At 55.2% G+C, this 24,561-nt stretch overlaps 1 protein-coding gene and 1 long non-coding RNA gene across 5 annotated transcripts in view; one reads left to right on the forward strand and one right to left on the reverse strand.

Annotated features, from left to right (window-relative positions):
• Positions 1-10,695: 10,695 nt before the first annotated feature.
• LOC118971306 (uncharacterized) lies at positions 10,696-11,475 on the reverse strand. Its single transcript, XR_005059681.2, has 2 exons — positions 11,336-11,475; positions 10,696-11,060 (listed from the first exon to the last, which is right to left on the reverse strand). It is a non-coding gene; the product is annotated as an uncharacterized lncRNA (long non-coding RNA).
• A 24-nt stretch (positions 11,476-11,499) lies between these two features.
• Positions 11,500-24,561, forward strand: part of TRAF3IP2 (TRAF3 interacting protein 2) — a 32,612-nt gene continuing 19,550 nt past the window's right edge. For 3 of the 4 annotated variants that reach the window (XR_012124657.1, XM_017658796.3, XM_073220772.1), the window contains exons 1-2: positions 11,500-11,636; positions 22,236-23,072. Coding sequence is in view for 2 of the 4 variants with exons in the window: in XM_017658796.3 (XP_017514285.3) it covers positions 22,244-23,072 (829 nt within the window). In the remaining 2 variants the exon portion in view is untranslated. The remainder of the gene's footprint in view (positions 11,637-22,235; positions 23,073-24,561) is intronic. The other variant, XM_017658798.3, reaches the window with a different exon arrangement.

The raw sequence follows: 24,561 nt of genomic DNA on the forward strand, positions 1-24,561 counted from the left end.
TTTTAATCTTCACATCCCACTAGGTTGGATAATTTGTAAATACCCTCTGGAGGATTTTGTTTGTTTTTGACTTGGTCAGTCAAAAAAAATCTGAAAAAGTCATAACCTGTTTGAAACTGATTCTTTAAGGAAAAAAACATGGTCTGTTCAAACGAAGCACAGCCTTTAATTCAGTTACACTCACTGTAGATTCTCATGAAGCAAAACTAGGACTCGGGTTAAGGGCACAAAGCCGGGCTGCTCTGGGCACTTGGGACAGGGGTGCAAAGTAATGGCACAGAAAAGACATTTTAGGGTTTTTCGTCCAAAAGCAAATGTCAAGAGATACCCCTGAGGTGCCCCGTGCAGGGAATGAAACCACCTCCCAAAAGCCTGCCTCCACCCACTGTGGGGGTGGGTGAGGAAACAAACTCCCCGACCAGAAAAGCCTCTTGCTCAGAAAAAAACGCCCAGCACCTTGAAGACACTTTGGTGGCAGGTGATGCTGGGCTGTTTTTTGTCTTGAATCGCCTGGTCGTGAAAAATAGTTGCTCTATCCTTTGTGAGCTGGCCTCTGGCATTGGCGTGGCACAGGGAGACTTACAGCTGTTTCTTTTTACTTAAGCAATAACCCTTGCTAGAGACGACACCTGCACAGAGCTCAGACACTGTAGATGCCAGAACGATTTCTGTGGCTCACTCCCTGCAGCTCACTGTTCCCAGGGCAGCCGAGGGCTGGGAGCCCCGGAGCCCCCCATCCACGCAGGGCATCGGGGGAACCGGGTGGACCACGGCGGACAGTGCATGTGGCTCTGCGTGTGGGGAGCCAGGCAGTTCCACAAGAAAAGTCTCGGGTGCTCATAACCCCTCAAATACAGCCGTGCCACTTAGTGGCTCCCCAGCGAGCTCCAGGCGGCCTTCACCTGCCTCAAGAAAGATAAGAACCCTCCCGTGGCTTAAATCGTGGCACCAGAGGATTTTCCCAGTAGCACTGGACCTACAGAATTCTATTTGAGGTTCCCTGTGGGGCCTTAAGAACAGATTCGGTGTTAACTGGAACCGTCTTTCGTGAGTCCTGGGAGAAGGCAGGGTTCCAGCAGGTGCCAAGGATGACGCGTGGCGGATGTCCTCTGCTCGGGACAAGACAGACCGGCACTTCCTAACAAGCTGCATTTGGCTAAAATGGCTTCTGTCCGTTTGTACCTGAAAGTTATTTTAATAGGGTTATTGGCTTTCTTGCCACTACGTGTTTCTCTGTTGGAATCCAGGAAGGCTGCCCAAAAGGAAGAAAGGAAGAAGGAAGGGAGAGCATAATTTGGGGGAAAAGGAAGCTCAAAAGAATTCTATTCTAAAAAATGATACTGTGAGAAAAAAAACTACTATGGAATAAGCAGGTACCTATAAGGCATGTTTATTCTGTTTCTCAAAAATAGGTTACAACTACAGAGAAGAAAATAATGAAAAATCAGCACCTTTACTATCTTTGAAATGCGCCTTCATAGTTTGTATAGATCTAGCCTCAGGAATTTTTCATGATTCCTAGATCATCTCATTCTTGCAAGCATGCAAAATATCCAGAATCCCACTGGGGTTGGGGAGGGGGATATACATATATTTTAAAAGTTCTGAGACCTGAAAATGGAAGTAAGCGTTTTCAAGAGTGGCAGGGCCATTCCAAGGAGACGCCCCAGCAGCCGGACTCTGCGCCGTCCCAGGAGGCTCACCGCTCTCAACCACGTGCTTAGCAATGGGACTCCCCTGGCGCATCCCTCCTGCCAGGTCATGAGCTCCTGCAGGACAGGGCCCTCCTGGCTTGTCCACCCCGTGCCCCCTGCACCTGGAGCAGTGAGAGCTGACGGCAGATCCGGGACAACAGGTGGGTGCCATCCAGTGGGGTGACTGACCTGCAGAACGGGCGACTCACAAGCAACCCGCTCACCTAAGGGTCCCCTGTTCACCTGGGCGCCCGTCTCTGATGCACGATCTACAGACTCAGCCTGCAGCCTGGAGTGGGCACCGTGCTGCTTGCCAAGCCTGTCTCAGAGCGCATCCCAACACCGGTGGGAGCAAACTTGAATTCCCTGGGACTGGGGCCTTTAAGGTCTCATTCTAATTTCGCACTTTCAGGAAAATGTTAATATTCTCCCTAAAATACCCATTTTCTGTCTTCATGTGAAATTGGTCTCCCAGACCTTCAGGTTGTGCGCTGTTGGCCCGTGAATGGCTTGCGGTGCCTCAGCACAGCCCTGCACGGCCTGGGAGCCGCTGCGCCCTGCTTGAGGATCACAGCGTGAAGACAGCGTGAACTGCCGCTGCTGACACGGACCCTGGGTGGGAGAGGTGCCGTCGGCCCCTGGTGATACAGAACCTCATCTGATTCCCTTTGTCCTCCCAGCAAAGAGCAGTGCCCGACAGAGAACAGGGCAGAGGATGGGAGGGTTTGGGGACAGGAAGAGGAAAACCACCCAGAGCTGCCTGGCATGAGGGTCCAGTTACCTGCCAGTCCCGGCCCTGGAAGACGAAGCCAGAGCTGGGATGCAGCGAGCTCTTTGCCGAGGCCGCTCAAGGCACTAGGAGGACAGCGCATGAGACCGTGGACGTGGGTCAGGACTTAGCCATTCGTTCTTTGTCCAAGCGTTTGCTGAGAACTTGCAGGCTAGACCCTGTGCACAGCAGTAGAAAGCCACAGAGACACCTGTTCTTCCCAGTCCAGTGGGGATGGAGACTTCTGAGAGACAGCAGCCAAGAGCTCTCTGCTGGGTGGGAGCACCGGGGTGAAGGGTCAGCCCGCAGTGGGCTGCCCAGGGAGGCTTCCCGGGGGAGGCGAGGCCTCAGAGGACAAGCAGAGGCGGACCAGGAGCTGCCTGTGGGCAGGCCCGGTGTTTTCTGCCTTCATACGTGTGTCCTTCAGTCTCCCAGTCCCCAGGAGGGGCTTGCTCAAGCTTTAAGGACAGAAGGTGCTCAGCAGATGTGCCTAAATGGAGATAAAGCACAGCCCAGCCAAAAATTCTGAGTCCCTGTGTCTGCCCCCCACCTCACACACACGAAGTATGTGGCACATTATTTGTTCTGATGGCTGAGCTGCTAACTGAAGGAGGTGGCAGAAAACACCACAAGAGGGCAGGGAGCTAGGCTTTGGGTGGGCAGTGGGCTCCAGGGCCTGGCTGGCACCTACGTGGAGAATGGAAATAGGGACAGTGGCCTGGAGCCCCTCCCCGCCTCGGCTGGTGAGGCTTTTCCCCGCGGAGACCCCGGCCAGCTGTCTCTCCCTCCGCTCCCCAGGCTGCTTCGCCGACTCCACCGGCGGAACGGACAAGCAGCAGCAAGGTGTCCCGGTTATTACGCTTGGGAATCTTTTCCCTTTGGTTGATTACCAAGTGCTGCTATGTAACCATCAGTGAGGAGCTAATTGGAGGCAAGAGAGAATGAAATGGGTATTACTCAGACAGTGTTCTTAATGAAAAGTGCACGTGTAATACTGCAGGGAAATATTACTATTTCCTAGAGATTTTATCTCTAGGATTTTATCTCCAGCAAGAGATTTTATCTCCAGCAAGAGATTTTATCTGTTTTTTTTTGGTGCGTGTGTTTACTTTTACCAAAGGAGTCGTTTACAGACACCCACAAACTAAGTCCAGGTGTGTGAATCCCCCCGTTTTAGGCTCCTCCCCGGGGATGAGAGCTGGAAGGTACCCGAGGGAGCCAGAGCGTCCGGAGATGGCTCAGGGCCCAAGCCAGCCTGACGGAGCCTGATGGTCTCGCGGTTCCCAGGGCGCAGGGAAGACAGCGGTAAGCAAGTGGCAGCAATTGCCTGGAGAATCAGGGAGTGAAAAACAGTGCTTTCTGGTAAATAGACCATATTACATACAACACTGCAAAGTGATGGGAAAACCCTGTTAAAAATTGAATAATAACTTGCCCACATCATTTACATAAAATGCATAATTTTCCTACTTCAGTGGACTTAATTTGATTTACAACATGAACAGCTCCGGTTCTGTTCACCAAAGCATAATCTGTGAGATGAGGGGAAGGAGAAGAAAACGGCCGGCAATCCTGTGCGAGCCCTGCTGTCCTGTGCGGATCAGAAAGCACTTGTGTGCAAGGCCCTGAGTCGCCGCTGTCACTGCGCCTCACTGTGTTGGAGAAGGGAAGCCGCACTTGGCTCTGGTGGGTGTTCGCTCTGATCCGAACCAGTGCTGGCTTCTCATTGGGGGGGAAAGTGGAAGCCGACCATGTACGCGGATGGGACAAGCTGCGCCTGGCTGGTTCTGAAAGAGGGGGCAGCGTGCAGATCCTGCCACCTACGCCTGCGTAGACGTCCCCCTGCAGCTCACCTGGATATTCAGAAGCTCTGCTGGGTTTTCAGAGCCAGAGAGGTAAGAGGTTGAGTGGGATCCTGCGGGTGTGCCAGACGCCCTGCCCTTCAGCAGCACAGCCCCGTGTTCCCCATTCACTCTCCTTCCTCTCGCCCTCCTAGCCTCACCCCTGCTCCCCACCCCAAAGAACCGTACGTTTTTACTGAGATTCCCTCATTCCCTTCGTCCCCATCTGCCCACAAAGGACCATTACCCAGTCAGCACTGAGGTCTTGGCCTTTCAGGGCGAATCCGTAGCTGCGTCTGCCTACTTCTCCCTGATGGCCTGACCCTGTCTCCTCCATAACTGCTGGCCCTGCAAGGCTGAACCTTGAACCCCACAAATCTCAACCCTTCTTATCTCTTGGGTGCCCAGCACAGTGGGCCAAAGGGACTTCTTGCGTCCTAATGGTCCCCTCACTCTGTTCTCTTCCACCAACCTCTGCCACTGGCCTGATTTATTAGACACTAGTTTGGACTCTGTGCCATCTGCAACGAGCTGTTAATTGCCTTTTTGCAAATCAGAAAAAGCTATCCTACCTCAAGACACTTTGCTGCCATCTGCCAGGAAACTATTGTAATAAGTATGCCAGGAGATGGCCTGAATGGTGATCTGTAGGGTCGTGCAGTGCACACCTGGCCCCTGTATGTGACAACCCTGCAGGTGGGCAGCACCTGAGCTGTTCTGGGACCTGTGAAAGATCAGAGCCACAGAAGGCCAGTCTTGCCTTTTTATGACAGTTTGGAATTTCAAAATCTAGATCTTTCACCCATGGTCATGAATTGCTGAGGGGCAGTTTCTGCAAGAGAAAGAGCTCTGGGCATCAGCAGCCTGTTTCCCAGCCGAGAGCTGGCCCGCTGGGTGGGCAGATAGAGCCCAGCCACACGGGGGGGTTTCAGGCAGCTGGCAAGTCTGCGAGTCGGGGTGCGGGTGGGGCGCCAGCTCCTCTTAGGGCGGCCCTGGCTGGCTTTCTTGTTGATCGCCCCGCCTGTGCCCGCCCTTCTGTGCCTTCAGCACAGCACACTCAGGGACCTCTTGCTGCGAAACGGCCCACTCCAAAACTCGGTGGCAGACACGGAAACAGCCTTCCTTGCCCAGGGTCTGTGGTGTGAGCGGGGCTCTGGGGACGTCCCACCCCACTAGGCGTCCGCTGTCCTGCTGGCACACAGGCTGCTAAGCTGATGCATCCGGCTGCCCAGCTCAGCTCTGCACGTGGGCTCCGGGTGGCCCCGCGCACTTGCTCACCAGGCAGCCACTCGACGCACACAGGAAGGGAAAGGCAGGTGCAGACAATGGGAAGGCCCCAGGCCTTCCGAGCTGCCCTGAGAAGAGCATGGCCACGCAGGAAAACCAGAGCCGCCCTAGGTGAAGACCCGGTGTCTGTGGGCAGGAAGCTCCCTGCCTGGTGAACATCCCAGCAGACCGAGACGCTTTCTCTCAGAGACAAGTTTTAGCAAAATTCACAGCCTGTCAAACAGAACCCCGTGGGTTTGGGGAGCTGGGGGATGTGGGGCAGCTTGGATCAGATCTAACTCCTGTCCCCAGCAGGAACATCCCTGGAGTCCCTCCAGGGCGGGCCGGCCCTGAACGATGCCCGGTGGAGCAGGCACTGGCTGGCACGTGGACCTGCTCAGCAGAAGCGCCTGGGTCTGCAGCAGGGGCTGTCGTGCACTGTCAGCCTCAGCAAGGCCGTGGTGGGGTGTCAGAGCCTCCTCGCCTTTGACACCGGCCAGTCGCCCCACCCAGAGTTCCAGCAGAAGGCGCGGGGGTGACAAAAGGCCTGTAGCCGGTGGCCGGGCCCCACTCTGCAGGGAGAGTCAGGCTTACTTAACGGCCTGCTGGCCACCCTTGTACACAGCAGACAGGACAGACTCACTCTGTTCAGGTCCGAGACAATCCCGTGTCTCTATTCCCGGAGGGTCTGGGGAACCAGCCTGGGCGACTGAGGGACCCGCCTCTGGCCTCAGGCCCCTTTTCTGCTCCTCTTATTCTAACCCCACATCTCTGCTCTGTGCAGGTCGTTCACACCACACTAGGGCCATTTTCACTGAGCCTCAGTCTCTGCTGAAGTAACAGGAATCGGTACAAAGCAACAACCCCCTGTACGCGTGCATCTGCCGTCTGGGTGTGGAAAGGATGGGCTTGGGGAAGTTCAGGAAGACAGCTGCGTGGTCATGAAAGGCAAGCCTCCCAGCCGCGTCTGGAGGGAGAACGGAAGTGACCTGCATAATGAAGTGGCAGGAACGGGGGGTGGGGCTTCCCCAGCAATAAGACAGACATGCCCAGAGTAAAATGAAAGAGGTCAGAACAGACTCCAAAGAAATGGCCGAGGTCAGGGATTAAGGGCATTGGTAATTCCATTGAGAGGGTCTTCATGTCGGCAAAGCTGAGGGGCCTCAGGAGGTACCACCTAGGAGCCCTGTGCTTAGGCGTCTGCTACTCAAACTGTGGTCCACAGGCCAGCAGCCTCAGGAGCAGCTGAGAGCCGGTTAGAGATGCAGAATCCCAGGCCTCACCCCCGCCTTCCTGAACCAGAACCTGCCTTCCGAGAGCGCCCCAGGCAGTTTACGGGGATGCTAACTCGTGACAACAGCTGTTTGAGAGTATGGGTGTGACAGCGCAATTACCTGGGAAACTTTTTAAGATACTGAGTCCACTAGCAGAGCTCCCAGGAGATTCTAATACGTAGAGAAATTTTAGAACTACGGCTGCAGAGGGCTCTGATGTGGCCTCTTTCCGGCTGTGCCCCTGCACATGGGGTGAGCTTGTTTTAGGAAGAGGAGAGTGAGAGCTGGGGCCTGGTGGGGAAAACGGGAGTTCCTGGGCCAGGATCCTCAGCTGACCCTAAGCCACTTGATGGCGTAACTGGCCTGCTGCTAGGCTACAGCTGCCACACCCGCGGGCAATGAGCTACTGCTGGCTGAGTCAGTACGAAAGAGCTCCACCCAGTGCGCTGGGCGAAGGCAGAGACGGAGGCGGACCACAGACCTGCAGGTGCTGGATGCAGACAGGATCCTAGTGCTCGACCTTCCAACGGGAGAACAAAGCCAGGTATGACCCCTTTTACCCCAGGGACATAATGTTGTCATTTCTCAGTCTCACTGAGTCCACAGTGAACCTGCCCACGGCTGAAGCCCTCAGGCCAGACAGGCCTCTGTGCTCCTGCCCCACCCCTGTGAATGTAGAGCTGCAGTCAGCCTGCCCTGTTGTGAATTTGCGGCCCTTTGCTGGGCTCTGCCGGGTCCTGGCCTCTGTTATCTGTTATTTGGCCACCCCAAACCCTTAAAGGCAGGGTTGGCGAGCTGGTTTGGGCCTGGGTGTGCTTTGGAACAGGGGAGACGGTGCTCTGGCATTGCTGAGGGAAGGGCGAGGGCAGCAGATACCGGCAGGACGGCTTTAGGGACCAGGACCCTCAGTCGGAAAAGGCAGGCGACTATTAACTCCAGCCCTGCTATCCGGGGCTCCTGGGTGTGCTCGGGTCGCGCCATACTTCCTGTGGGATGCAGGAGGTGGTCACTTCACTTGCTTGTTAAAGGGAAGGTGGTTTCTAGTGTGGAGGACTTAGGGCACAGAGCCCAGAGCCTGGACTTAGATTGCACGGGTTAAATCCCAGCCTTTTCTAGGCAAGTGGCTCAAGCATCCTTTCCTCCTGAAGCTCTCTGGCTGCCACCCTGCCGGCCGTCTGCTGCTTGTGCCTCTCTGAACTCTCCTCTCCTCTGCCTCGCCCGCTGTATTCAGCCCCTAGGAAGCAAACCTGGTCTCCATCTGCCTCTCCCTTGGTGAGCAGCTGTTGGAATCCTGAGAAACACTTTACTATACTTCACTTTCTTGGGCAGATAATGAAAACAGCTTGGCACATAGAACATGCTCAGTAGTGGTAGCAACCTTACCACCCCTGCCTCGTAGTGGCATTGTGAATGTTAATGAGGAAATGCACCTTTCTTAGATGGCCTCTAGCGCTTAATAAGCAGAACCGGAGGTCAGCTCTTCTTCCCGCGCTGGCAGAGATGAGGACTCTAGCAGGATAGGACTGAATCATTTTTAGCAGGGGAAGCTGCCAACCGCCTCAGGCCCAGCTGACCGAGAGGAGAGTCACCCTGGGGCAGGTAATCTTTGGCTTCTCCAGAGCCTTAGAGTGCTCCCCCTAAAGTATGCAACTCTAAGGTCAGTAGGCACTCACTGCCTGGGGCCACGGGATGGCGTGCCTTCTGCGGCTGTGTTCCCAGTGTCCCCTTAGGAAGGGAAGGAGATAATGTCAGGTGAGTGAATGGACAAAAGACGAAATCTGCACTGTGGGGAAGGGACCTCTTGGGGAGAAAGAAACCGGAGCAAACCCTTTCCTGGTGCGGGTCTGTGTTACCAGCATCTCTGCTACATTAAGCAGGTCAGGATGGGGATTTCACCAAGAAGGATGGAGCTCCTGGCCTGCTGGGGCTCATGGGGAAGACAGTGATGGATTCTGGCATCTGCCAGGGGCTGGTAGCCCCCTGGATGGTAAGCGGGCACCAAAGCCGTGGAGAAGCAGCTGGTGGCCGGCTGGTTCAGAACTGCCTCCATGTCCACAGCTTTCACTTCTGGGAGGCCCCAGACTGTGTTGAGAACCCCTCCGTTTGCACACCTTGCGCATCTAGCGTGTCTGGAGCAAGGCAAGCCTTCTCTGAAGGGTGTGGGACTGGAACACCCGGCGAGGACCAGCCCCTGGGGGCCTGGGTGTTTCTCTCTTCCTGCCACTGCCCACCCAAGCAGGTGGGGTGTTGCCCCGGGGTCTGAGGCCTCAGAGGTTCCTTCTCGTCCTAGGGGTTGCCGTAGCTTCACTTTTTCCTTTCAGCCCTCGAAATTGTAGCATTTAAAAATGGAAAATCGAGGCTTGTCCAAGGGATGAATCTTTCCCATCTTCATTTCATAGACTAATGCTGTGGAACATCAGGTGCGAGTGGCTTGGTCTGGGCTGGTTTCGTCTCGTCTCATTCACAGAGTCAGGGACAGCTGACCTTCACCTTTATCTGCCTTCTGCAAGAACACTGAGCAACGCCGGGCTCTGGTAGACACAAGCCCGCCCCCCAGGCTGTGAGCTGGAGGAAGCGGGCTGTGGCCGCTGTCCCTGTGGTACCAGCAGCGGCCTCTGCATCGACGTACCGCCAGGGTGGCTAAGCCCGGCTTTTGTAAGGCCTCCACCTTTCTTTCTGCGTGACTGTTGTCCAGAGTTGTGCAAAGGCAGCAAGTTTCCCGTGTTCCACCTACGAGCATAGGGGCGGCCAATGCGGGGCAGCCGAGGGAGGAGAGGCCACATGCACAGGGAGGGGCAGCTCTGGAGCCATCCACACCCAGATGCGTGACAGTGGATTCCTCAGAGGCACAGTGGGAGTCAGACGGACGCGAGTCCCGGATGGTTGGGACCAGCGTGCTAACGGCACGTGTGTGGGGAGCCCTCCCCCATGAGGGGGGCCAGGTGTAAGCGCTGGTCTGAAAACCCAGTGGGCACTCCTGGGCACAGGGGCGCGTCTCCCAGACTCCCAGCCGTCCGGGACCCAGTCACTGGGGGCGCCTCGGGCTCGTTCAGGCAGGTTTCTCTGTGCAGAGCCCCCCCTGAACAGCCCACATCCCCAGGCTGCTTTTCAGCGGGACCCGGTGAGGGCCCCCTAGGGAACCGTTCGCTCCCCGAGTACCTGCCCCTCCATAGGGATGAACTGAGGCAGGAGGATGGCCCAGCCAGTGGAAAGGGGCCCTTCAGCACTTGGCGACTTCCCGGGAGCCCTGCGGCCTCCTGTCTGGGAACAGTAGGAGAGGGAAACGGGAAGAGGATGGCACCCACTCCCCCTGACGGGCCGCCTCCCAACGCTGCACCTGGCAGGCATCACGGGCGAGAGAGGAGAGACAGCGCCGCCCTGGGCCCTCCGCCTGCCGGCAGCTCCTTCCCCCTGCGCGCTTATCTCCCGACTGCGTTTCAAGGTCCCCTGGGGTCAGCAGCACCACAGAGAACGCTCGTTTTCCCTGACCTAAGAGATTTTCATGATATAATTGTGAGACAGAAAGTTCGAGGCCGAGGTAGTAAGTACTATTCTTTTCAAAATATGCTTATTGTGGGGGAACAGGAACCAAACGGCCTGTATGTGTGAGCAGCACAACAGCCCTCTCATCTCAGTGCTGGACGGCCACCCGGCGATGACCTGCTGGGTTCTGGGCACTGTGCTTGTGCTGGGACACACAAATGTGTGTGTGCATGTATCTGTCATATACGTTGGCAAATGAGGTCACATTTCTCAGTAAATATCTCAAAACCACTTTTCCATATTAGTATGTAGAAATACTTACGATTTTTAATAGCTGCATAGTATTCCATTATAAAACCAAACCAAAATGTATGCAACCTGCTATTTTATTTCAAAAACAAGCCACATTCCCTCTGCCCATGGAAGGCAGAGCAGCCGCGGGGGCAGACCCGGGCAGCTGGAATGGGGGTGGCTGGGGCCTGTACATTGCACAGGGTGGGCAGACAGCAGGCCGGCAGGGCTAACGTCACGCCTCCTCAGGGGAAGGCAGGGCCAGCACTGGGGGCTCAGCGCACCTGCCCAGGCACCCGGCTGCGGGCCGCTGGCCTGTGGTGAGACGGAGGTCACACTGGGTCCCTCGGCCGCGCCCTGGCTGCCAGGCCCCCATCACATGTCTTCCTCGGCCATCCTGCCTCCAGCAGCTCCTTCAGCAGTAAATTCTGCAGGCTACTGACTAAACAAGAAGGAAGGAGAGGAGATAGACTTGAGGTCAGCAGCAGAGGACGGTGTGCGTGTGTGCGCGCGCGCGCGCTTAAAAGCCACCGTCGCATGGCTGTGGATGGGGCAGGGGTCCCTCCTGGTAAGAGCAGAGATAGCAAGCAGCCCCCGCTTCCCACTCGGCTATCTGCCCCCCTCGGTGGTGCTGATGAATGACCAGTCCCGGCACCCAGGCGCCCCCAGGGGCCTCTCCGGAGGGAGCTGTGCTGCGGGGCCGGGCCTGGCACTGACCTAGCTGGGTGGTGAAAACGAAAATGCAGCCCAATTGGTTGCAGCTTTTTCTGGTGAACGAGGTTTCTGTTCTGAGTAAAGTGGCTTCTCGGCCGTTGATTCACCGCCCGCAGGGAGTTTCTGGGCTGCGGCTCGCCCGGCCTCAGTAGAAATTTGCATACGACTTCCGCTTCCTGCTTCGAAGCCGGTTCGGCCGCTTACCTGGGCCCGGAGAGGGTGGAGGGGGGCCGGCGCGACCGGAGGTGGAGCAGAGCGACGGGCAGCGGTGCCCGGCCGGCCGTCTGCCCGCGGTGGTTCTAAGGTACGTCGCTCGGAGCTGTCGCCCGCCTTGGGCGCCCGCGGGTGCATTTTCCAGAACGCCGGTGCCTCCCTCCCCGGACCGCCCCCTCCCCGCCTCGAACCTGTGCCGTGGAGGCCGACTTGGGCCGAGACGTTGGGTCTGTGCTGCGAGGCGGGGCTGGCGGTCCGGGATTTCAGACGGGCGCGCCAAGGCGGGCAGCTGGGGGAGGGGAGGTGCCCGCACCGTCGGCCTGGCTCGCGGTGTCCCCGCGGGTGCCCGTCGGGTATGGGCCCCTCTCCTGCAGGGACGGCCGGGATCGAGGGCTTTGGCCTCCAGCCCAGGGACACGCAGCCGGGGGCGGGGAGCTCCTGGGCTTTCTTCATCCCTGCTTCTTGCCGAGAAATAACCAACCCCCGTTCTCGGGCCAGGAAGCTCCCCCGGCTCCGTGCTGGCCGCGGGCAGCCCCTTGGCCCGCGTCCCGCCGCTCGGCAGCCCCGCCGTTTGCTGGCACTGGACGGAGCCGTCAGGGCAAACCAGGGAGAAATGCCCCGACTTGATTTTAGAAGGCGATCAAACTTCATGTGACTTTCAAGTTCAATACGATCTCTTAGAATAGGGGGTATTTAGAGAAAAGGAGACCAAATAAGTAAAAAGGACCAGAAACGTGCTCTCAAGCGTCCCCACCCTTTGCCGGCTCTAGAACCCAGGCAGTTCACTTTCGTCCCCCAGGCCTGGATTTCTTCCCCAACGAAGAGTGAGGGGCTTTGGGGGACGGGGCGAGTAAACTAACATGATTTTGTCTAAATTCCCGTCTAACAAAATGAGGCTGGGCACTGAGCATCCCAGACGGGTAGGCTGTGCGAAGTCTGGTCTGGGAAGACTTGCTGTGTTTACCGGCTATCAAAATGGATTGATTTTGCCTCCTACCCTCGATGGCTAGTCAGACCCCAAGGAAAGGAATGCGGTGTCTGCTCCTGTCCGCCCCCCGGCACCCTGAGCACCAGCAAACGCCTCGTCATGCCCAGCCTCCCACCCCAAAAGCTGCGTTGACTTCTAGTTCGCTGCCCTGTCTCCAGGCACAGAGCCGGGCAGGCTTGTCATTGGCTCCAGCTGAAGAGGAGGAAGCAGGGTCTCTTGACTTGGCTGGTGTCCCGTCGGGGTTACCTGTCCTGTGCACTTTCCCACAGCGTCAAGCAGGCCAGGGAGGGTGCAGACAGGCCGGCTTGAGGCTGAGCTGCTGACAGCTGGGGCTGGAAACCAAACGGGGACTAGACCCTCACTGCGCGGGAAGGCTAAGGGGGCTCCGAAGCGCGTCCTGATGCCATGCCAGGGCGGTGACTCTGACGGGACACGTTATTAGGTGGCAGACACACAGAATCCTTAACCTTTTCCAAACCAGTACTCTTTTAAAATTGTTGTTGTTCCTTTAGGGCAGTTACGCTCAGTCAACACAGTTCCAACAGGCCCTGGCTGGTCAGGTATTGCTAAGATGCTTCTGTGGAATGTCAAGGCCCTGGTGTAGTCCTGGTCGTGTTTTTAGATGGTTCTGTGATGAGTCATCAACTTTATTTTCAAATAACAATGAGCCACATCTGATGTGAGGGTGACTGCCGCTAGCCTGCCGGCAGAGCTTTTATCCAGAAAGCACTTCCCCCACCCCCCCACCCCCGGCATCATTGCTGATCTGCGTGGCGGCTCCATGGTCCATGTGGGAGCGGCACCGCAAGGGGGGCGAGCCTGGCACGAGGTCTGGGCGTGAGCTGCTGCACGGGAGAAGGCTCTTCGTCAGGCTTGCCGTCTTTGGAGGTGCAAAGATGGGCCACTAGTAAGCCTGCTGGTCTCAGGACTGAGGGTCGGTGGCTTTAGGGTGTGCTGAGAGTAGGGGGACGCCGTCGTGTTTGTACACATTCTCTAACAGGCACTCAGGGAGATAGACTAGGAGGACAGTTTGTCTAAATTAAAGCTGCAATTTAGATATTGCAAAATCTAAATCTCAGAAATACCCTGAATTCAAATCATTTTTCTGCTGCAGGCAATTTCTGATCATGTTTTCTTTAAAAACATGAATTGCAGACAACTGCTGCAGAAAAAAGAAAAAGCGCTGATGAGGCACATTAAACTTTATTTTTTTACATTAAACTTTAAATTCCGTTCAGACTCAACGAAATGACCCCTAACGTTTGATCACATTTCCTAACCCAAACAGTTCTCTGGTGCCTGCGCAAGAAAGCAGCCGAGGGTTCGGATCCCAGAGCTCCCCTGGCCTCTTCTGCTTCTCCCGGAGGGTCGTCACCAAGATACTTTTAGTTCACGAGGCCCAGGCTGACCTTTCCTCCCTCTGACGTTCTCTGTGTCTTATTCCCAGCAAGCCTCCTACCGCTCTGCCTCTGCGTGGGTGCGCGTGCGTGGGTGTGCATGTGTGCACGTGCGCCCGGACCTTTCTGGAGACCGGAAGTTGTAAACTGGCTGAAGGGGCAGCTGAAACCCAGCGGCTTAGGGTGGGACTGATGGGAACCCCAGCCCCAGTGTCTCCCCTGGCTGGGGCCTTGGAAGCTCCCCTGTGTTGAGGGAGGTTCGGCTCTTCTCTGCTCCCTTGTTTTCCTGCGCCTCCCGCGTCGCTGCTCCCGCCCGCCTCTGGCCTCTCCTCTGTGCTGTCTTCCTGGCTTGGCTGGCGTTTACCTTATTTGTGCTTCCCTTTCCTCCCACCTGCCCCTTCTCAGACTAGTGATACATAAAAATCACAATTTAAGTCTCGAAACACCAGTGAAGGGCAATCTTTTGCTGAGGTCCTTCAGGGTGTCCCCACGTTCCTGGCTTCTCTCCTCCCCCATTCTCCCTGCCTCCTTTCCATCCCCACTTCCTTCCTCTCCTTCACCCTGGGGCCTGGGATGAATTAAACCTTACCTGAAACAGAACTGAGCAAACAAACTCCCCTTGGCTGGTCTGAGGTTGTTCCCTAAATGTTTATCATCAGCCTTGTAAATTCCCATTAAACTCGTCACCCCCTTGCTCAGCAGCTCAGAGTTCCTGAGCGAACACAGGGGTCAGGTCAGGGGCCGCCTGCAGCCTGAGTCGCACTGCAAGGTCCGAAGAACAAGGGCCAGTGAGTGTCCCCCATCTCCCGGGCCCCCACTGCTTCCTGTCCTCTGTCAAGCCAACGGAAGGGCTTCTCCGTCTGGGAAATTCTGCTCGCAGACTTGGAAGTATTTCTTCACTGGAACTGAACCTGAGCCAAGCAGTTCACTCAAATCCGTCCGGCTTCCACAAAGCAAACCGATGTGAAAGCTTGCATGCATTTGGGCAGTAAACAAAGGCTGTTAATGAGTTCAAAGATTTTTTTTTTTAACTGTGACTTTTAGACCTTTAGTTTAAAAGAAATTACTCCCTGGGGAATGAAGTAAGGCCTTGAGAATCTGTGATTGGAAATATCTGAGGATCCCCCCTGCTGTAAAGTACTGATATCATGTCTCTAGGACTCCTCAGCCCTTGTTTACCCGAAAGATGCTCAAAAAATGCAAGCAGTTGGTGAATAGCAAGCCTTGATTATTTAGGAGCTGGTGATCCGGCCTATCGGTCACCAGGCTGCCCACCCTGCCCTTCCCCTTCTTGCCGTTTGCCCTCTTCCAGGGACGAAACACCTTCACTGAATCCCATCCGCCCCTGCCTCAGAGGCAGCCCCTGGAAGAAATCCCTCGCTAGACGCATCACCATTTAGCATCACCCTTTGTTTGTACTCTGTCAACCATTTTTCAGTTTATTTTTAATTCAGTTTATGATTAAAATCTAATGAGATCCAATCAAGTGTTTCTCTCAAATCAAGATTCCTCCACAATCCCGTGCATATCCTCTGTTGTGAGGCACGGAGGAAGGCCGCCACGGTCTCCAGCCTGGCGATTCTCTATGAAGCACAGGTGGCCTGTCCCCGTGCCCCTTTAGCTAATATATCATTCCTGAAGCTTCTCAGGGTTACTCTGAGCTCCCCGCACCCTCTTCCTCCCGGAAGTATAGCTGGTAAGTCAATGCTCCCAACCCAGATACAGATGGTTAAGCGCACATGCTCCGGTGCTGAACTGCCTGGACTTTAATCCCGACTGTGCTACCCACTGGGCACGTGGTCTTGGGAAGGTTACTTAGCCTCCTGCACCTCGCTTTCCCCGTCTGGAAAATGGGGCTGATAATAGTGCCTGTCGAACAGAGTGGCAGTGAGAATGAAGTAAGTCAACACCTGTAAAGAACTTGGGACAATATTGGACACATAGTAAATATTCAAAAATGTCAAGTATGCTAACAAAGAGTAAGGTTTCTTGAGCATAATACCGATTTCATTAAGTTTGTATTTTGATTTGGCAAAATCTGTGTCGGAGATCTAAAATACAAACCAAAGGTGGCCCATGGTCTGTTTTCGCACGGGCATATTGCTAAGAATCGTTTTTATATTTTTAAAGAATTGTTTAAAGATAAACAAAAAAGCGGAACATGAGACAGGCTGATGTGGTCCACAAAGCACGAACTATTTACCTCCGGACCTTTACAGGAAAAGTTTGCCAACCCGAGTATGTGGCTCAATGGAGAGAGATCCATAGGCTAGATTGGCCAGTGCGACTTTGGAAAAGCTCTCAGTGTTTAAGCCTCTGCAAACACGAGTGGTCAGGTCAAACCCTGTACGCTGCCTGTGGCCCAGCTCATTTTAAGGACCAAGTGAGGTGATGCGTATCGACTGTGCTGGAAATACACATGTTGGTTAAAACATACGGTCTTCATTCACTAGTGGGTGTGAGCGTCCAGGTGTAAAGCCCTTGAACACGGGAGGAGAGCCGCAAGCCAAGTCACTCGTGGCTGTGAAACTAGTGACAAAAGAGCTTCTGTTTCTTGGGAGCTTTGATAGGGGCCAGGCCCCTACAGTCAGCAGTTTATCTGCATCTTCTTTATGTCCTGGCATCACCCCCATTTTACAGATGAGAAAAGTGAGGCCTAAGGAGGAATTAGTTTTACTGGGAGTTTGCATAGAGCCTGTGCATTTAAATCCTGCATATTTCCCCACATCCTAGAAATGCGTGCTGATGATGCCGGGGTCCTTGTTTGCAGAGTCAAAGAATGAACTTAGCAAACAGTCAGGTAGGAGAGCCAGGGAGAGGCTTTTATTTAGAGATTCAGTGAGAGGACAGACGGAGCTCCTGGCTCAGGCCACGAGGGGACGGGAGAGCCTGGGCGGTGCGGCTGTCTAGGGGTTTTATAGGCGGCTGAGAGACAAAGGGCTGGGGATGCAGACCCACCAGATGGTCTCTAAATGTTTATCTTTGAAGAGACTTTAAGTTTCTTAACAGTTTTCCGGACTGTTTTGCAGAGTTAACAAGGAATTTGATCCTTTCTCTGAGTAGCAGTTTCTTGGTTTGGGAGCTTCTCAAGGCTGCTTGCCTTGCTTTCCAGGTGATCTGAGTTACTGAGTGGATTAGGGCTGGAGGAGGAAAAGCAGCCTCTGGGTAAAGTTAAAGATAAACGGGGCATTTTAGCAGCTGAAGTAAATTTTACAGTAGCCTCATTTAATTGACACAAACAAGACGTGGGCCATGCTGAGGTATTATCTTATCTGGGGGATGTTCAAACATTCCAGGCCAGGTTATTCCTGGCTTTTTAGTTTTAACTAATCTTCAGTGAAGAATGCTTATATTCCTAGTTTGATGTATTTATTTTAGAGAATTAATGTGACTCTGTCTTTGCTTAATTGTTTAATATGGAGTCTTGGTGGGGGTCCTTTACTGGAGGGGTCCTCACCCTGCTCTGACCACCCTCGGTCCCCGTCCCTCTGATTCAGGGCAAGCCTACCTGGAAGGCAAAAGCCACAGCAGAAGAAGACGCTAGACCTGGCTGTGCGCCCAGAGGCCAGTTCCCGCCGGCCGTGCAAAGGGGAGCCCGGCTGCAGGTGTGTCGTAGGAGAAAAAGGTTGCTGGGCACAGACTGGGACAGAGTCGGGAGCAGCTCGTGGGGACTGAGGCCCTTGCAGGAAAAGGAGAGGGAGGGGTGGGGAGAGAGGAGGGAAGAATGGCAGGTGCTGGGGACGGGACAGCAGGGAGCCCTGCGACCCTGGACGTCAACCTGCTGTCACCCGGTACAAGCTCCGCCGCCAAGCCCGGCCGCCGGGGTGGGGGGGGCGGCAACGACAAGGTGTCGGACCCGAGTGGGCAGAGCGGCCCCCAAAGGGAGAGGCCTGAACACACGAAGCCTTAGGGCCTTTGAGCAGCGCCCAGTCGGATGGCAAGAGCTCACAGTCCAAAGGGCAGCGAGGCGCCAGCAGAAGAGAATGCCTGTCCCTTGGGTCGGATCAGCGTGGGCCCGGCCCTGCCGTGCAGCTGCTTCCTCCCAGCTGCATCCGCCCAGGGCCCCTGGCAGACCTCGCCTCCGCCAAGGGGCCTTTGTGTCGCAGGAGCCGCTGGCTGCCCGGCTGCCCTCCGCAGGGCCTCCCTCGCCCAGCTTCTAGTCTGTGGGCATCAGAACCACGGGTGGAGCCTTCCTCTGTGCACTGCAGATAAATGGGCACTTGGCGCAAGGCTCGGGAAGAGCAAGCCTCCTGCCCCATCCATAGGCACGCAGGCCCCTCTCAGGGAGCTGCTGGCAGCGGGCAGGGGTCTCAGGCCCCTGCGCCTGCAGTGGCCCGTCCTCTCCTTTCCTGGCTTCACGGTACGTGTTGGAGAGGAGAGCTGCCCGTCGCCTCACACAGCGCACTCGGTCTCTCGGGGAGATGCAGAGCCTTCCTGTGGGGCGGTTCTAAAAAGCAGGACTTTCTGGACCCGCGTTGTTTCTGCTCTGTGTCATGGGCACCGTGGTCTGCCTGCGCCGGAGCCCCTTCGTCCCACACAGTGGCGTGCAGAGGAACCCCTTAGATAGGAAATCACTGGGGCAGAGGCTATGTGCTGTGACAATCCTGAGTCGCTGCCACCGCTACGGATGATACCTGTCTTCCTGTGGGTGGGACACAGTGGAATACGCAGGCGCCCTGCCCACCTAAGAACCTCTGGGTGCTGTAAGCCTAGGAAGGGGATTCCGGACGAGGAACTCCGCCAGCCTCCCCCTCCCCGCGGGGACATGTGCTGTGCCGAGGTGACCGCTGCTGTCCTGGCCTGACAGGTCCCAGCTTCCCCGGGCTTCGCGAGCCGGGCACACATGCTCACTGGCCCAGGGGCGTCCAGGCATCGCCAGCCCTGGGGTGTAGGGGCCTGGGGCAGGTCTCTGTCCGCCTCAGGGGTCCAGGCTCCTCTAGATCATGGCTGGAAAGCAAGCTTTCTCGCCTGAGTCTAAGCACCACCCTCGTCAGGGACTGGCACGCAGGCCAGGCGAGGGCGACAATGGTGGGGGTGTCAGGTGAGAAGCCCTGGATTAAAACACAGAAAGATGGACGTGGTCAGGAATGGTGAGGAACTGGGTGATTGTTTAATGTGGAGCATTTTTACCATACTGACATTATTGACCAAAAATGAAACATCTCCAGGACAACCCACTGATGTGTCTGTGGCCCTCTGAGGTGCGTTTCCCTATATGTGTTCTCGGTGACACCCTGGGGCGGGGCTGCTGGTGGGGTCAGTTCTGGCAGGGGTCCAGGGCTGGGGGGCCCACCCTCTGCTGTCCTAGGGAAGCTCTGAGGGTGCAGGGGCGGCCCGGCTGCGTCCTCCCCCGGAGCTGCGTGCAGACGTCCCCACCGCGCTGGGTGGCAGACCAGCCTTTCTTCTGCAAGTGGGGTGGGGCCACCTCTGCCGTCTTAGGCACGGCCCAGGCCCCTGGGGCCTGGCACTTAATGGGTACTTGGTAAACGTTTGAAAGGAAGGAAAAGAGGAGGGGGGAAGCATGCCCATGTGGGGTGAATTGAAGAACTCTGAGTGCCTGGCCATCCCATCCGATCCCACAGGCTCCCCCTCAGGGACCCTGACATTCTCACTGCTGGTGACGCTTCCAGCTGCACAATCTATCCTCTCCCCAAACAGGCATCGATCATTTATTCATTGAACAACTATTCGCTGAGTGCCTTCTAGGTAGAGATCTAAGGTGCTGAGAATACAGCCATGATCGAGTGGTCAAAAATAATAGCCTAGTGGAGTTTAAATTCTGGGCATGGGAGGAAAATAAACATGGTCTGCATTAGATGTTTGTGTTTATAATACACGTTTTGTGGTATATACTGCTGGAGAGGTTGGTTATGCAGGGAGGAGAGAGGATGTCAGAGGCATATACGAATATCAGAGAGGGTGGCCAGGGTGAAGAGCGGAAGGCAGAACAAAGTGAGCCGTGCAGGCTTGGGAAGACAAGGGACAGTGAGTGCAAAGGCCCTGAGGTCTAGATTTCCTGGACTAGTTATCTCTTTTGATCTGGATCACAAGCATCTGAAAGGTAGGAATGTTTTATGTGTCTTTAGAAACAATCTTGATTACCTCTCGCTGTATACCTTCTGTGCTCTTGAATTTTGTAGGTATTTCCTATTGTAAAAAAATCTAATTGTGCTTATACCTGAAGGAGGATACAGAGCATAAAGTTGGACACTTAGTAGGGTCAGTAGTTGTCTGCTGTTTGAATATTCAATAGTGGCACATTTAAAACATCAGGGGCTGTTGTGCTATATAAGACTTTACTAACCGTGTAGCTTCCCTGAGAGGTTGTTTGTGGCCCCACCAGGTTTATTTGCTACCATCTGAGGGGTGATTTGTTCCCTTTCAGACCAGTTTTAACTATAGAAGCCCCTCTGTGAGCCTCCTCAGATTTCCATACTCTTCACCTTTTTTATTAGCTTCCTCCAAGCCTCTGGACGTTTCTCAGCTAGAGGAGTAGAATCTGCACGTTTTTAAGGAAGCACTTCTAAGGAGGCCACCTCCGAGAACTCGGAGGATGCCGCAGTGGGACCTGAGGGGCAGGCGATGAGAGGGAGGCCCGGAGGCCCGGGAGGAGAAGTGGCCGCAGAGCCCACTGCCCGCCGTCTCCTCCCTCCTCCTGGCTGTGGGCGCCCCGGGGCTCACGGGCATCCCGCGGCCCTCGTCCAGCCCTTTAGAAAGTGGCTGTGTTTCCTGACCGCTGAAGAGCATGATGGGAGTTCAACTTCACAGCTGTAGAAAAATTGTAAGAAAGGAAGGAAACAATGGTGAGCCTTTAAAAATAACAAATAGTTGAAATGGTTGTGTTTTGGGTGAGTTCCTGTTCATTTTTACAAGGGGATGAGGTCTCTTCCACACAGCCCAGGGGAAAGGGGCACATACGGTACAGACAGCAGCCTAGAAAGGGGACAGCGGGAGACGGGGTGCCTGAGGCTGGGAGGCAGGGCCGGCCAGGCCCGGGAGGCTGAAGGTGCACCCGAAGTAAGTGCAAAGGTCGCTGACAGGGCGGGTGATTGAGGGCTGGCAGCCGCCTTGGGACAGGAGTGCAGAGGGGAGCTGCCGGCCTCTCTGCAGGCGGGGAAGGTGAGCTGCTGGGGTGCTGCTGTTCCCCATCCTGCTCTGTGGGGAAGCCCCTTAAAACGCATGCTGTCCTGTCATCACTGGGCTGGCTGCAGGACTCGAGAGAAGGTGCCTTATAACAATAATCGATGTGCTCTGGGATTTTAGGCACAATAAGCCCTCAGTAAATGCTTGAGGCTGAAGTTCTACATGGATGCAAAAGGTGGGTTCAGAAGTCCAGTGCCGCGCCTTCCTCTGTGCTGTCTGGGCAGTGCGCTGTGTGCCAGGCCCGCACAGAGCAGGCCTCGGGGATGTCTCGCTCCCTCCGCAGGCCCCCCACCTGTGCTGCCTGCCCCCTTCTGCAGCCTGGGCAGCCTGGGCACCGTCTCACCTACCCGAGGGTCAGGGCAGCTGGTTTTCTCTCTCGCTTTGTCACGTTGATTAGGAGTCCGTGTCTGTGGATAAAACCAGGATTACCTGGACTGTGGGCTAAATGCTAGGCGAGCTAGAGGCTGGGGGAGCTAGGGGCTGGGGGAGCTAGGGGCTGGTGGAGCTAGGGGCTGCCTTGCTAGTCCAGCTACAACCCCAGGCCCGGTGGCCATGGCCACCTGGTTGCAGGCATGGTGCCAGAAGGATCTACATCCTCCAAACACCTGTGGACTGAGTGGAAAATGTCGCCATGGCCTCTTTTTGCTGCTTTTTAATGCAGGTTTTTTGTGTGTGTGTGTTTCAAAATCTTTTTTTATTATTATTAGGCAGTAGTCACAGGGAGCAAATTTTTAAAGTTTAAAAGGTGAAACCCTCCCTCTCCCTCCCTTCTCTCCCCCATTTAATCGCATTCTCAAAGGCAGCCAGTGCACCAGCCTGGGGTGTAACCCCCCACACAGTCCACGCATCCGTGAGCACGAGAAGCAGCCCGTGCTGTGATGTTCCCCCTCCCCAAGGCCTCGCTGCCGACCTTCCTCTGGGCTGTCCCCTTGTGCTGTCCACCACGCGACAGTCCAGTCACATTCTTTGAATCACCTTCCAGATAAAGATGCCTTTGCCTGGAGAGTAAGTGAACAATTTGTTGTGACTGAACCTCTGCAAGCACGTGTCACACGCTGTTAATTTAAACCACGTCTTGAATGAAGGCCCCTAAGGTCACACAATGGGGACCCCACAAAACAGTGTGTCTTCTAAGGCCATGGCGTGTTTCCTCTTGTTCCAGAAACTAGAATGAGCCGAAGCACTCCTGTGGAGGTCGATGAATCAGAGCCGTACCCGAGTCAGTTACTGAGATCGATCCCAGAGTTTTTCCTGGAAGAGGAACCAGAACCACCCGCTCCAAACATAAGGAACACGGCACCGGACAGCCTGTCTGCACCCCGAGCCCCTCACTATCCCCCAGGACACTTTTCTCAGGCTCCTGCACCCCTGAAACTTCCAGGCCGCCAGCAGCCTGTGTCCCAGCAGGTCGCCTGCCTGTGCACTGAACTGCTGGAGGAGAACGGAGACAGCTTCTGGCAGAGACACCTGGACCCCGGCAGAGGCTTTCCCCCAGGCTCCTCTGCAGCCAGCGTGCCAGGGCCCCAGCATGTGGTGGGGGCCCTCATCCCAGAGCAGCGGTTTCCACTGATGGCACAGCATCAGCGATGGCTGGGATCTCGGCTCTCAGGGGCTTCTTCCGACACTGGCCATGGCTCAGGCAAGCCAGACCAAAGTTTACCTGATGCCTCGGCGGACTCTGCGGCCAGCGGCCACGAGACGGTGCCCCAGCCCCAGCCCTGTGGGCCCCGAGCCGCCCCAGACCTGCCTACAATAGACACGGGGTACGATTCCCAGCCCCAGGACATCCTGGGGCTCAGGCAGCTAGAGAGGCCGCTGCCCCTCACCTCCGTGTGTTACCTCCAGGACCTGCCCAGGCCGCTCAGGTCCAGGGAGTTCCATCAGCTCGAACCTCAGAGGAACCCGGCGTGCGCCCCAGTGCTGCCTGCACACCCTTTCCCACACACTCCGTGGAACCATCCTTTCCACTATCCCGGAGGGCCTTATCTCCAGGCGCCATGTAAGTGAGTCTCACTGCCTCTGGGTGTTCCGGGCTGGGTAGCTAAGTAAGCGAGGGCCGCGTGTCAGTGCCTCGAATCACTGGACCAGCCCAGGCAGGCGGGAGTGCAGGGCAGCATCTGCTTCCTGCCGGGCCTTCCGTGTGCGTGCGGTTGGATTGGCAAGGGGCTCTGGAAGAATGCTTCACCTTAGGTCAGAGCCCATCCCACTTGGAACCTGCTTCTGTGGGAAAGTCTCCTCTGTGCAGGTCAGTCAACTGAAACCTGCCTGGAAGCAGGGGAGTCAGCTGAGTGACTTCTAGAAAATTTTTCTGCTGCCCGAATTCTGGGGAATCTGAGTCCTTCCTTCCCTGCATCCTTCTTCCCCTTGTTAGATTCAGCAGAGAAAGGGGCCTTCAGTCAGAAACGAATCAGAAGGGGTGCAGAACGCCCTTGAGACTGCATTCGCGCTATTCCAGGGACTCCGGCTCCTGGGACTGTGTTGCTTGGACCCCAAGGGACAGACTTGAGCCACCCTTCTCTACCCTACCTGCTAGCCGCAGCCTAGGACCGGCCGCCCCCCGTTTCACATGCTCTTCCCTATCCAGGATGTTCTTCCCGTTCTTGTGCAAATGACCCAGTTCTATACCTCTTATTTTTTAAACAGCGTTATTGAGATCTAATTTAAATATTGTAAAATTCGCTCTTTACCCATTTTAAGTGTACCATTCAATGAACTGTAGCATCTTAGAGTTACACAACTCTCCCTGCATGAATCTTAAAGACTTCACTCAAGTGTGCACCTGGTAACCTCCCCAGGCCCGCCCCTCCTTCAGGCCCTCCGCTCCCTTGTGTTCTGCCACTCGCGGCAGCTGATCACCAGCATGGCACCCACGTACGCACGCGTCTGCCTCTCCTTCCAGAACGCAAGCTTTTGCACATCAGCAGAGGTGTATTTTGATGAACCCGTAATTCCCCAGCCTTTAGCACAGTGACCAGCATGTAAGAGACCCTTGAATTATTTCTGAACGAGAGAATGAATGAATATGTATCAGTGTCTTAAGCTCTGAAAGTGGTAAAATCTTAGAGATGAAAGATCTGTCACAATTATTGATATTAAATCTCCACTGAGGCCAGTGGAAAATAACCATAGGGCTTTACAGATGAAACACAGCTGTGAGATGCATTTTCCTTAGCAGATAATCACTGCACACAAAAAAATTATTCAAAGCATCTGACTCAATACCTGATGCCTCAAAATGAGTTATAAATTTTAAATGCTGGCATAAGTCACAATTTATGTATTTGTAGATGTGCAGTTTATATAAAGCTTCTTAAAGTGAATGGAGAATACAGTGATGCATAATTTTTAAAAGAAGGAGGTAGAAGCCACAGGTAAGAGTGGCTGAGGTCAGGAGGGAGGCCCGGGGCAGCGCCGCCGGTCCCGGCACCCAGCAGCAGCTCAGGGTTCCGTTTATTTCTCAATGATTTCCAGGTTAAAGGGATAACTTT

Source organism: Manis javanica, chromosome 13 (assembly GCF_040802235.1).
Source record: "Manis javanica isolate MJ-LG chromosome 13, MJ_LKY, whole genome shotgun sequence".
Lineage (NCBI taxonomy): Eukaryota > Metazoa > Chordata > Mammalia > Pholidota > Manidae > Manis > Manis javanica.